The sequence below is a fragment of the Aythya ferina genome, assembly GCF_964211825.1.
Source record: "Aythya ferina genome assembly, chromosome: 2".
Lineage (NCBI taxonomy): Eukaryota > Metazoa > Chordata > Aves > Anseriformes > Anatidae > Aythya > Aythya ferina.
Window position 1 is genome coordinate 75,275,518 of NC_140297.1, and position 12,730 is coordinate 75,288,247.

Below are 12,730 nucleotides of genomic sequence, written 5' to 3' on the forward strand. Positions count from 1 at the left end.
CGCCTGTGGGTGGGACCCCACAGCACAGGGGACGAGAGTGACCGAGAAGGAGCGGCAGAGAAGAAGCACTGTAGACTGACCATAACCCCCATTCCCCCGTTCCCCTGCGCCGCTTGGGGGAGGAGGTGGAAGAGGGTAGATGGGGGGGAAGGTGCTTTTGGTTTCTTTCCTTTGTTTCTCACTTCTCTAGCTTGTTAGTAATAAGCAATAAATCTTACTATCTCCCTATGCTAACTCTGTTTTGCCCGTTACAATAATTACTGTGTGATTTTCTCATCCTTATCACAACCTTTGAGCCCTTTTCACATATTTTCTCCCTATTTCTCTTTGAGGAGGGGGAGTGAGAGAGCGGCTGTGGTGGAGCTCGGCTACCCACTCGAGCAGAACCACAACAATCCCTACATTATATTCAGTGTCTGTGCTCTTTTTGCTTATCCAATAAACCTACACAAGGATTAGCATGACATCTAGGAAGTCCATTAGTATCAAGAAGAGGACTCTGTAAGAATCAGTCTGCATTACGTAGCCCACAGTGAGCCTGTGTATATTACAAAGGTGTCTTGAATTTATTACCGGGTCATTAAAGCTATACTCTAGGTAGGATGCACACTAGTATGGATTGCCTTGGGCATACTGTAAATAAGATGAGATTTAAATATTATGTAGATCTAGATGATGATGCCATGTTATGGAAGGCAAGCTGAAATTAAAATGTTTGTGTCAAGTTTTACAGAGACCTAGCCAGTCACAGTCTTCATTACAATTCTTTTATTTTCTTTCATTTCATCACTTTTCTTTTTCTCAAGTTGGTATTAAGAATTAAATAAAGGACTTTACTAAGTCCTTTACTGCTGTTACTGTCAGTAAGACTTTTCTACCTTTGTAATTTAAAAAATGTCAGCTTTTCAAGAAAAGTATTAAGTGAAACTGTTTCAGAGAAAAATTACAGTTCAGGTTCCACTGAAAGTTGGTTCATTTCATGTGATATGAAACATGTAGGGGTTAGCAGATTCACATTCATTGACAGTGTTTTGGGATGCTTTCCTAGAAAGGTAGAAGCACACAAGTTCTCCTAAACATCCATGCAATTTTCAGTGGCTTTTTTAAACACCAGATTACGTTAGTGACAACACTAGTGATTCACTAGTAATTCACAGGTGAGTCATAATAACACACCTCAAATTGTGTCATGAGAACTAACCTAGAAGTATAACAATACACAGCAGGATGGCAATCAGTGCTCCAGTGCTGAGGCCTACTGGCAAGAAGATTGCTTCCACATTGCAGGACAGGATGGTACCATCAGAATCACATCTGCAAACTCGGATAGTCATTGTGTTTGTGCTGCTCTGGACAGGGTAACTGCTATCTTCTATTACCACTGGAAGAAAGTACAGCTCTTGCTGCCTCCTGCTGTAGCCATTTTTCCTGGTTTCAATCCCAGCTGTGTTGTCTGTAAAACACGAGACAGACATTACAGGATTTTTATTGTGCACTGAATTCACCCTTGTAGTTTGTATCACCTTTAGTCAAAGGAAGCTGTTTTATTTCTGAAACTCAGTGAAAGACAAGATATTATGTAATTACCTGATTTTATCATTACAGATGGTACTGTATGCTGATCGGTGCAGAGCATCAACTAATATTTCATTTCTTGTAAACTTGTTAGCTTGACAGCTAACATTTGAAAGAAGACAAATAAATAAATAAAAAAACTACAGGTAGTGTAGTGTAGGAAGGCTTTTCAGTTTTTCTTTTCTCCTTATCTCCTTAAAGATCAGGACTGTGCTCAAAAGGACTCGGTTGCAAGTGTATTTAGATCCACTTGCTCTCTATTAAGCAATTCATTTCCCTTTAAAAATGAAAATAAGATACTTGAACAAAATACAAAACCCTTTCAACATTCTTGCCTCATTAAAAATAAGTACAGAAATGATCTGAGTAATTTATAATCAGCACATTTTCCGTCACTTAGTCACAAATATGTTCAGAGCTCCTAGAAGTTAGGTTTTGTCATTTCTTCTCAGTAGCTATTCAGTTATCACTGCTTTTCTTGAATCAAACAGAGCAGCATGAAAATGATGTGCAGATCAAAATAATTATATTCAAAACAAAAAGAAAAGAAAATTAGCAAGGAATCAATAATCTGTCAGATCTGAATGAAGGTAGCCTGCAGCAGTAACTATTTTATCATCCGACCCCTGTGTTTTACTGTATCTTCAGAAAAGGTTATTTCTTGTCTATGCTATGACTCTCAGTCCTGCTTGTGGTTTTGTCACTAGAAAAATTAAGGCCGGTGAATTCAACAGGACAATAAGAAGGAATCCTAAATATCCAAGATCAGATGCATTATGATCAGACACCATTCAGAAAGCACTTGACTGACAGAATGATTATTTCAGAAGTCACCATTTTGTGAAACAAACATGGCACATGGACATGACATTTAATTTTGAAAGATAAAAATGTTTCAAAGTTGTTTGAAACAAACCAACTTCCATCTTCAGCTTGTTCTTTCTCTGTTTAATCATCTACACTATATAAAAACTACAAATACATGACACCAGGTGCACTACAAACACATTACACCGACTCTGATTTCATATCACCAATGATTGTAACACTATCAAATAGCACTGGATATTGAGCATCTTGATGTGTTTAAAAATGTTAAGACATCTTTACTTGTAAAAGTATTAACTATAATGCAACAAGCAAGATTGTTTCCCCAACTAAACCTCAAGTTCCTCTTACAAAGTACCTGCCTTGTTAGTACAAGGCATACAAGGTACACAAATACACAATCTCTAACTTAAAAATTATTGTATTTATTAAGAGGTGTCATACCTGTAGCAAAAATGAGGTTTTGTTATTACACTTCTAAACTGTGTACAGAGCAGACTTTCCACCTTTTTGGTAAAAAAAAATGCCAAAAGTTACTGCATCATGTTGAGTTTTCCAAGAAAACACTATGGACAGCAAATCAGAGAATGGAAAACAACAGAAACTGCAGTATAGCATTAAGAGGAAGCAAACTTCCTCTTGACAAAGTGATGTGCTTGGTGGATGAGGGAAAGGCTGTGGATGTGGTCTACCTTGACTTCAGCAAGGCCTTTGACACTGTTTCCCACAACATTCTCCTCAAGAAACTGGCTGCTCGTGGCTTGGACTGGCATATGCTTCATTGGGTTAAAAACTAGTTGGATAGCCGGGCCCAAAGAGTCGTGGTGGTTGGAGTCAAATCCAGTTGGAGGCTGGTCACTAGTGGCATTCCCCAGGGCTCGATACTGGGACCAGTCCTCTTTAATATCTTTATCGATGGTCTGGATGAGGGGATCGAGTGCACCCTCAGTAAGTTCGCAGATGACACCAAGTTAGGTGCGTGTGTTGATCTGCTTGAGGGTAGGAAGGCTCTACAGGAGGATCTGGATAGGCTGCACCGATGGGCTGAGTCTAACTGCATGAAGTTCAACAAGGCCAAGTGCTGGGCCCTGCAACTGGAGCGCAATAGCCCCAAGCAGAACTACAGGCTGGGAGATGAGTGGTTGGAAAACTGCCTGGCAGAGAAGGACCTGGGAGTATTGGTTGATAGTCAGCAGAATAGGAGCCAGCAGTGTGTTCAGGTGGCCAAGAAGGCCAACAGCATCCTGGCTTGCATAAGAAGCAGTGTGGCCAGCAGGGCTAGGGAAGTGATTGTCCCCCTGTACTCAGCTCTGGTGAGGCCACACCACGAGTACTGTGTTCAGTTTTGGGCCCCTCGCTACAAGAAGGACATCAAGGTGCTCGAGTGAGTCCAGAGAAGGGTGACGAAGCTAGTGAGGGGTTTGGAGAACAAGTCTTAGGAGGAGCGGCTGAGGGAACTGAGCTTGTTCAGCCTGGAGAAAAGGAGGCTCTTAATCTTATCGCTCTTAATAAGTACCTTAAAGGAAGCTGTAGAGAGGTGGAGATTGGTCTATTATCCCACGAGCCTGGTGAGAGGATGAGGGGGGAAAAAAGTTGCACCATGGGTGTTTTAGGTTGGATATTAGGAAGAACTTCTTTACTGAGAGGGTTGTTAGGCATTGGAATGGGCTGCCCAGGGAAGTGGTGGAGTCACCATCCCTGGAGGTGTTTAAAAGATGTTTAGATGTAGAGCTTAGTGATATGTTTTATTGGAGGACTTGTTAGTGTTAGGACAGAGGTTGGAGTAGGTGATCTCAAGGTCTCTTCCAACCTAGACAATTCTGTGATTCACCATTATCAAACAGGTAAGTCCAGTGCGACTCAATGATGAACAATATTTTAATCTTGCTTGGACTAAATAACATTAGATGTTGCAATACCACAGCATCTTGAGAAAGTAGTAGATGTTAAAACCAAACTTATTAGACTGAGCACTTCAGGAGAAGAATAATGACCTAATCTTACAAGGAAAAAAAAAAAAAAAAAAAAGTAAGAGGACTTAATTCCATTACAAGGCTTTATATCCATTGAACTGTCTCAAGAAAACGAGTTGATTGGTCTCTGAAAAAATGCTGATCTACATGTTTCTGGTTTGATAAGTTAATACTATTCATATCTCTGATGTTGTGTAGAGTTTGGCTTCATTACACACTGTATTTACAAATCATTAAGTGAAATTCTTTGATCATTAATAAACTATAAACATAGCTATCTGTGATACCCTTAGACTGTAGTCACTACTAAGATTGGAAAGAAAACAGTTTTGCCTTGTCATCCACACAGAGAAGCTATGGGGAAAAAAAAAAAAAAAAAAAAAAGCAGAGTTATTTTTTTCTGCTGTTTTAAATTTATCTTTTTCCAGAACTTTCTTAATCATTAAGGTATTCATAATTAATATCTGTGCTTATTTTGTTGGCTTTCGTTTGATACTTCCTAACCTTGGTAAAAGTTAACATCTTCAGAGTCATATATTAAATGTAAGAAAAAAATGACTTAATAAGTAGCCTATGCATTTTTTTTTTTCATTTCTAGCTCTTCTTAGATGAGATAACAGTTCTCAAGAAAGGAATACTCGACAGCATACTTACCATCTTCTGAAATTAAAATTAAATAATAAGAATCAAATACTTTTTCTTAAAATAATAATTAGAACATATAGCTAAGCAAATAAGTAAAGGAACGTTACTGAATTTTATTTGAGGCCTTATGTATTCTTTCTTTGCAAAGTAAGGTAAAACTTTTTTAATGAAAAGCTTATATCACAGTTCTTCAAAAATCACTTAATTACTGATAGACTCAGTGTTAAAATTTCTTTCCAAATTTGTTTAAGTTAATTGGTAATGAAAATTTGCTGCTGTTTATTATGATGTATTATAGATATTTATCTTCTCTGTAACAATAATAACATAAGCATTAAGAACACTACCAGTGTATAAAGTACTTACATGCTGAAAAAGGACTTAAGAGAATTAGCCACCTGTGCACCCTTTATGTAAATAAGTAAACACATAAATAAATTAATCTAGTTCAGCATCTGGTCAGACTTTGAATTTCTTAAACACTATAGCATCCTACATTCCTACCCTGAGCTTGAGCAGACCTGCCCCAATGCAGGCATAACCACAGTTTCCTACACCCCCTCCACCTGTGAAGTAAAACAAGGCACTTTATCACTTAAAGGACATTATTAGTCATTATGCTTTCATTGTAATTTTGACAGCTGTTACCATCAGTTGTTATATGATAAAGTACCACTTAGTCAAGAGACACAGTACAGCATGATTAATATGGCAATGTTGATGCTGGGTATTGGATTCTGTATAAAAAATATAGACTATCAATTGGAAAAAAAAAAAAAAAAAAAAAAAAAAAAAAAAGATTTTTTTATACTAAAAGGAAAAACAGGAAAAAGTAAGTAATAGAGATATTCTGTGATTTTCTTTTGCTGTTTCTGTTCAGAAGAGTACATACTTAAAGAATTCTATGGCAGTAAAGAAAGTAATCTTTGCCATTTATGGGAAGCATTCAATTGAAAAATAAAGAACAGATCATCAGTAATAAAAAAAACTGGGAGAAAAATCAGGTCAGTTAATCATATAAATCTATCAATTTTTGAGAGTGTTGTAGGATGTTATACTGCAGCAGCAGTGTCCATATTCAGAACTAATTCTCCTATAGGACTACATGTATGTGTTCTTCAGAAAGCATAATAGCTGCATCCTTTGAAATCAGTTAGAAAAGCAGTACTATTTAAACAATGCAGCATTAATGCCTTATTTAATGGTAGACCTGCACTGGCAGAAAGAGTAATGAAACATGTAGTAGTGTTTTTGCAGGCCTATAAGGAAATTCCAGACTTTGATGTTCAGACAATTTCTGGCTCCTACAGATGAGAAAAAAAATGTAAGACTTAAATTTATATCTCTGTATGTCCTAAATAGTTTAACAACTAGAAACATGTCATGTAAAAAAGTTAGTCTGTAGGCATGACTGTAATACAAAGTAATCATAATGGTCATTATAATCACAGCCTGCTGCTCTGAAAGAGAGAGATACAAGTAAGCAACTTACTTCTGTAGTCATGGACTGTGAAATTTGGTTTGTTGGAAGCTTCAGGTGACAGTCTGAAGGAAAACCTTTGCCCAGCTGGTGACAAATCTTTGTCTGCTGCAGTGACAGTCTGTATTACCTGAAACCAAATTAAGGTTAATTCTGAAGTCAGTTCACTCTTCTAAAAGAAACAGTTTTGTAGAAGTGGAAAGTGAACCTCAGGTGAAACAATGAAAGGGAAATCCTTCTGGATTACTCTCATTCCTCTACTGGAAGTGAGGTGAGGAGTCTGAATGCTCTAACCTCTGGAAGTCTGGTGATGTCACAGAAGGTCTCCCTTTGGCATATATGAAGGAAATCAGAAGCATTTTCCCTATTATGATAGGGGAAGTATTTAATATTCATTCTTTGTATCAAAATATGACTGATTGTTTGCAGGTGAGTGATATATTAATTAAAGACAGCTCACTTTTTTACTACTACTACCATTATTAGTAACACCACATGGTGTAGTACTTCACAAAGCTGCACTTTATTTTTTTTTTTTTTTTTTTTTTTTTTTTTTTTTTTCAGCTTGGGAGGAAGTGGAGAGGGTTGAAAGATCTGTACTATCCAGGCATGAATGGAGTATTATGACAGGAACTTTTGAGTCTCAAGAGTAGATGAGGACCTATTAGATTTTAGTTGAGGACAGCACAGTTAGAATGTTTCATGGTAGGATTGCCACTGATCTAGATTTTTGTGACAAAAAGTTTTGGCAATTATTTATGTAACAAAATATTTATAATTTTTGTCAGTTCATTGTTTATTGCAGCCTTTCCTGTAAAAGACTGCCCTTCCCATTATCAGTGCCTGAATAAAAAACTAAAGGTTTTGATCTGATGAACTAGAATCTAATTTAAGTTTTCTGGGAGGTAGTTGTGAAGCATATAAAATAAAAAATCAAAAAAAAAAAAAAAAGAAGATGAGAGGAATACTATATGATTACTATTATATCTGTAATAAAATCAATAAAAATCATGTGGGCTGAATAAATATTACATGCATATAAAGAGAAGTCACTGATGACACAGCAGGCTGTATATGTTCCTTCCACTGCTGGTAGTAACACCCATAGTTGAACAGTTAGAGGTCTTGGAAACCATCCTAGCTGTTAGTATGTGTGATGGTAACCTTCATGCCTTGCAGCAAGGTGCAAAGCCTTGGCATTTTGCAGCAAAACGTTGTTTAGTTGTGCAAATTTTGTGCAGGAAGTGCACTTGCCAACAACCGCTGTGCCAGCTCTGTTGATGTAGGCACTGTTCATGGTATAAGGTGCTATTCTGAATCTGAAAAAGGGTTTGCATTCTATATATATGTTTGAAACTGCTTGTAAAAACAAGCTTTCAGAAGGGCTGTCTTTGGTATTGTGGGTTTCTTTCCTGAGGATAGGAAACAGAGATGTATGTAATCCATCCTGCTCTGTTTACTCACTTGACTGCAGTTAAAGACTGCAGTCTTTAAATATCTTACATGAAGGGCTTCTTTCTCCTGCCACCCCTTCACAGCAGAGGGTGGCTGTAGCCTGTATAACCAGGGTTCACAAAAGTAACTAGACCATAAAGGTCAACAAACAGAATTCCAAAAGGTGGATATTTACATCGCAGGCATTTAATTTGTAAAAGAATCATGTAAACACAATGCTGTTTTTCAAACCGAGAATTTTGCATTGCTATAAATAATAAGAAAATATAAAGAAAAGTAGCAAGCATTACAAATTTGAAATACCTGTCCTGGTTTGGCATTTTCACATACAGATGTCTCATATGGAACTGAAATTTCAGGAGGAAACTCGTTGACATCCAGGACGTTTATTATAACGTCGACTTTGCTGGTTAATAATGGGTTACCTATAAATAATTTTTAGGAGAAAAGCATTAAGGAATGCTATTTATGTTTGTTGTCATCACCAGTGCCCATGAGCTGTCATAATATGTTTTGATCACAGTATGATGACTTCTAAAAATCCTTGACTTCCATTTATTTCTGATTTGTACTAAGCAGAAATCAGAAGCAAGCTTCTTATCATTTTTTACCAGACTCTGATCCATTAATGTTCATGAAGTAAGGAATCAATCAACATGATTATGTTTATCAGAGCATGATTTACAGAATTTGAAACTTCACGTGTAATTATAGGTGCAAACTTTTCTCAGATCACTTTTCATGGAGTCTTTGGAAAATACTTCCAATGATTAAAACTGAATTCTGTTTTCCACAATGGAATGCATAAAATCAATATTATCTAGCCACTGTTTGCATCTCCAATATATTAAGGAGGTAAATGGAGCATACTCATTTATTAGATGGAGAAAAGTGAGAGAGAAAGATTACAAAGAAAAAGAAAAGGAAAAAAAAAATCGCTGAAAACCAGTGGTAAATTTAGCAGTGAAACATATAGAACTAAGATTCAACTCAGATTATCAAGCTATGTCAAAACATATTTGTTTAGCTGCATAAATATTTGCAAGGACCAAATAGTCTTGTGCAAAATAAATGCTAAAAAATAGTATATATTCTGCTTCTGTTCATTGTCTTACTAACACAGGTAAGTATAATTTATTAAGCTGATATAATTTAGTCACTAAATGCATTTTATAAAAAAGATTACCTGCAAATTCAATGTCCAATGGAAAGGAGATACAAATTCAATACCAAGCAGATAAAATTCTCTTTTATTCTTGTTATGCCGAGATGCCTTGGATGATAGCAGATACATAGAAAAGGATAATATAATTATCCTTTTGAATTTAAAGGGTGGCAGTGACTACACAGACACAGTTAGTTATTCAAGAAATCTATGCCATGAAGCTAGGTGGTGTAGAAATGACAGCATGGGGTCATGGTTAAGAACAAGAACAGTTTTCTTGAATCTTCAGACATAACTGAACTATTTAAATTGCAGCAGCTGCTAACTTTGTAATTTGTATAAACCTGTGCAAATCTATTGTTTATTACTAACAAGGCAGGGGGCAAAGTCTCTTCTCAGGCCAACAATACCTTACAACTCAGCATGCAGAAATTCATTGTAGCACTTGTCAAAATCGTACGTGATTTCTTTCCTGTTCTTAGAAACTACTAAAGGAAATATTTTCAAGAGGCTTCTGCCAAAGCAAAAAGGCTTTTCAAAGTGATTTCCCAGTTAAGTAGCACTGGTTGCAAGTAAAAGCATGCTTTACTTGTTTACAAGTAGTGGACAAACTGACCATCTTACATATTCACTTGGAATCTTAAAAATACCACTACCAAAATCCTACAGTATTTGTAGTTTCTTCCTGTGATCCTGTCTAATTAGTATAGAAATCTGACCATTGTTTTCTGTGCTCTTTGAGCCCACAGTCATTTCCAAGTTACCACCAGTCCTACATTCAGAAGGTCTCTGGAGAATGGCTTTGTGCAGTATGACTGTGGACAGGACTTGTTCTGGGAACAGGGCAGGGATTGTTTAGGTGCCAGAAGAAATCTAGATCACTTGCCACAGTTGAACTGGTTCCTTTGAACTGACAGGAAACAAAAAAGTACTAAGACGCTATTTTTTGTCAGTAGAGGGCAGGACTCCAACTCTGAATATAAGTTGGAGTCCTGAGCAGGTCAAGTTCAAAAAGATATTGGCAGAAACCGAACCTAAAATCTTGAAACTTCCCTGCTTGCAGTGCCCCCTGCAGAACCCAGCAACTCCCACAGAGTAACGTGGGCTTTCCTTCAGGTTTTCCACATTCATTCTAAGGTATAAAGCTGAGCAGCCAGAGTTCAGTATATATCCTGAAGACACATGAGAGGTTAATGCACTGCTGTGAAAGTACAGGTGTAGATAGTTTTGTTTTTTTGTTTTGTTTTGTTTTGTTTTGTTTTTCATTTCTTTATAGGAATACGTTAAAAATGTCCTTCCAGTAGAAGCATGAATGTATTCAAAATTCATACGTGTACAAAATATACAAAGAATTATGATTTTGCCTTCTCTCATAATCACTGCAGCAAGCTTTGCAAATATACATGAATATCTGTATACATTTTGCATCTGTTTCACAGAAAATAAATTAGACCATCAGTGAGATTCTTTGAAAAGTTTATATATCTTTCTGCTAACTATTTTTACAAGATAGATGTTTTTCTTGCAAAAATCAAACATGGAAATAAACAGAGTTACTACAGCATAAGATGGAGTTAATTCTGGGTTTCACATTATGGTTTGCTTCATTTTCTTTCTGGTTTGCAGTGATATTAGTGTAACTAGTCATGTATACAAAGGAAGACTGCCAGAAGATTGTATACAGCTTTGAATTCACATATGATTACAAAGACTTGTAATACTTGATGTGAACAAGGACAGAGAATCACATTTCAAATACCACTTCACAGAGTTGACCTCATTTTTCTCTGTTTTTATTTTATTTGCTGTTTTATTCCAAAAATCAAATAATTCTGAGCCCAGTGAGCACAGTAGTGATATGCATGCTGGTGTCAGTGAGTGAGTCACTGAAAACATCTGCTTATGCCTTTTAAACCCATATTACACAGAAGAGAAGGCAAGTGGTTAAATCATTAGCATAGTAATTAAAAGGCAGATTTCAGGTTTCAATCCTGCTTATATGATACAGGCAAATTAATTAGCTTCTCTCTTCCTCATTTTTCCTATCTGTCCTATCCACTGACAACCTTGCTTCCTTCTTTTGCTTGACTACCCTAACATCTTTATAGCAATAGAAAATACTTTTACAAATAAGCTTGTTCAAATCTAAGATATCTGAGAAAACAGATGCTGATCATTGAGGAGAACTGGTGATTCCTTAGTCCCACCTATAGTATGAAGGAGAGGATAAACTCCATCTTGAGATTTAAGCTTATGTTTCTTAAGCACTCACAAAACTTGAACCTAGAGTTACAGGAGTTGGGAAGTTGATTTGGACAGAAAGGATTATGCATACTTTATATTTATTTTCAACCCTAACCATAGCCTTGAGGATGGGAAAACAGAAGTAAGATCTTATGCAGCTAACCTCTTTTACCTCTTTTTTATCTCTTTTGTAAGATGCAAAAACTATTTCCTTCTTTGGTAATTAAGCAGGACACCATGGAACTTACTGAGCACTGGACTGTGATTATTTCTACTGGTAAGTTCTTACAGCAGCCCTTGGCACATTTTTGTCCTGGGGCAACTAGTGGTCTTGCAAGTGATTCACATTCACACACTGAGAGTTAGTTTGGGTGAGAGACTCACCCAAAGTGAGTCTCTCAGAGAACTGATTTAAGTGTGGACACCCTGTTTGGAAGGTAAGAGTATTTAATAGCATAGAAATAGGCTGCTCAGTGCCAGCTGGCCTTAGTGTGTGGAATAAATGTGAGACATGTTTAATTCATTAGTTTGGACAGAGTTTATGGGATCAAAAATGTTCAGAAACAAGAAGCATGAAAGCTACTAGGGTATTGATTTACTCTAAGAAGAAAACAAAACCACAATGAAATACACTTTGGGAGAGAAAAGAATTTCAAGTATGGGAAATGAAATGGGGAAAAATAGGAGTCTGAAACATCCCTTTCCTTTTTAAGCACTTTTTTTTTTTATATGAAGGCTGTTTGTTGTTGTTGTTCTTTTAATTTTTATTTCTATACATGGGTAAGGGACCTTCTGCTTTCAGCTGCCTTCACATCTGTGTCATCATCCATATGTTAGCAGAACAGTCATACACCTCCCAAGAAAGAAGATTTCCACTTTGGGATAAGCTTCTTAAAGAAGGGCAAGAATAAAGTTAAAGTGTTTTGTGTTGTACAGTAGGCATCCATCACTCTGTGCTGGGTAAACCTCTGAGATGTTCTCAACAGTCCGTTGTGCTGCTATTTGGAGGCAGATTCACAGATCATGTTTAGATCAGGTGTTTCGTATCTTATCAGGGTTAGAAATAAAAATAGCAGTATAATGATACATGGTTGGAGCTGGTCATTGCATAACATGGCTAGAATAACTTTTCTTATCTGAGTTCCCCACATGGAACAAGCTGCTACTGTCCATAAACAAGATATATGGTGTCACGTCTGGGTAATCAGAACTTGCTTTGTCTCTGAGCATACAAGTTGACACAAGCAAGCCTAGAACAAGCAGATTTAATAATGAACTTGTTGCTCTAAGTTTTGCCTCTGTTCAATCTACCAATCTACACCACATCTGGTGTACATATAACGAAGTGTCAAGACCTGGAGTTTA

The 12,730-nt window shown here is 36.7% G+C and overlaps 2 protein-coding genes across 12 annotated transcripts in view; one reads left to right on the forward strand and one right to left on the reverse strand.

Annotated features, from left to right (window-relative positions):
* LOC311431343 (uncharacterized protein) overlaps nucleotides 1-12,730 on the forward strand; it is a 358,114-nt gene that overhangs the window by 296,444 nt on the left and 48,940 nt on the right. The window lies entirely within an intron of this gene.
* The window catches only part of CDH12 (cadherin 12), a 588,550-nt gene that overhangs the window by 7,123 nt on the left and 568,697 nt on the right, over nucleotides 1-12,730 (reverse strand). For all 7 annotated transcript variants that reach the window (XM_084508734.1, XM_084508730.1, XM_084508731.1 and 4 more), the window contains 3 exons: nucleotides 8,260-8,381; nucleotides 6,514-6,631; nucleotides 1,202-1,453 (listed from right to left, as the gene is read on the reverse strand). In XM_084508734.1, the coding sequence (XP_084364860.1) occupies nucleotides 1,202-1,453; nucleotides 6,514-6,631; nucleotides 8,260-8,381 (492 nt within the window). The remainder of the gene's footprint in view (nucleotides 1-1,201; nucleotides 1,454-6,513; nucleotides 6,632-8,259; nucleotides 8,382-12,730) is intronic.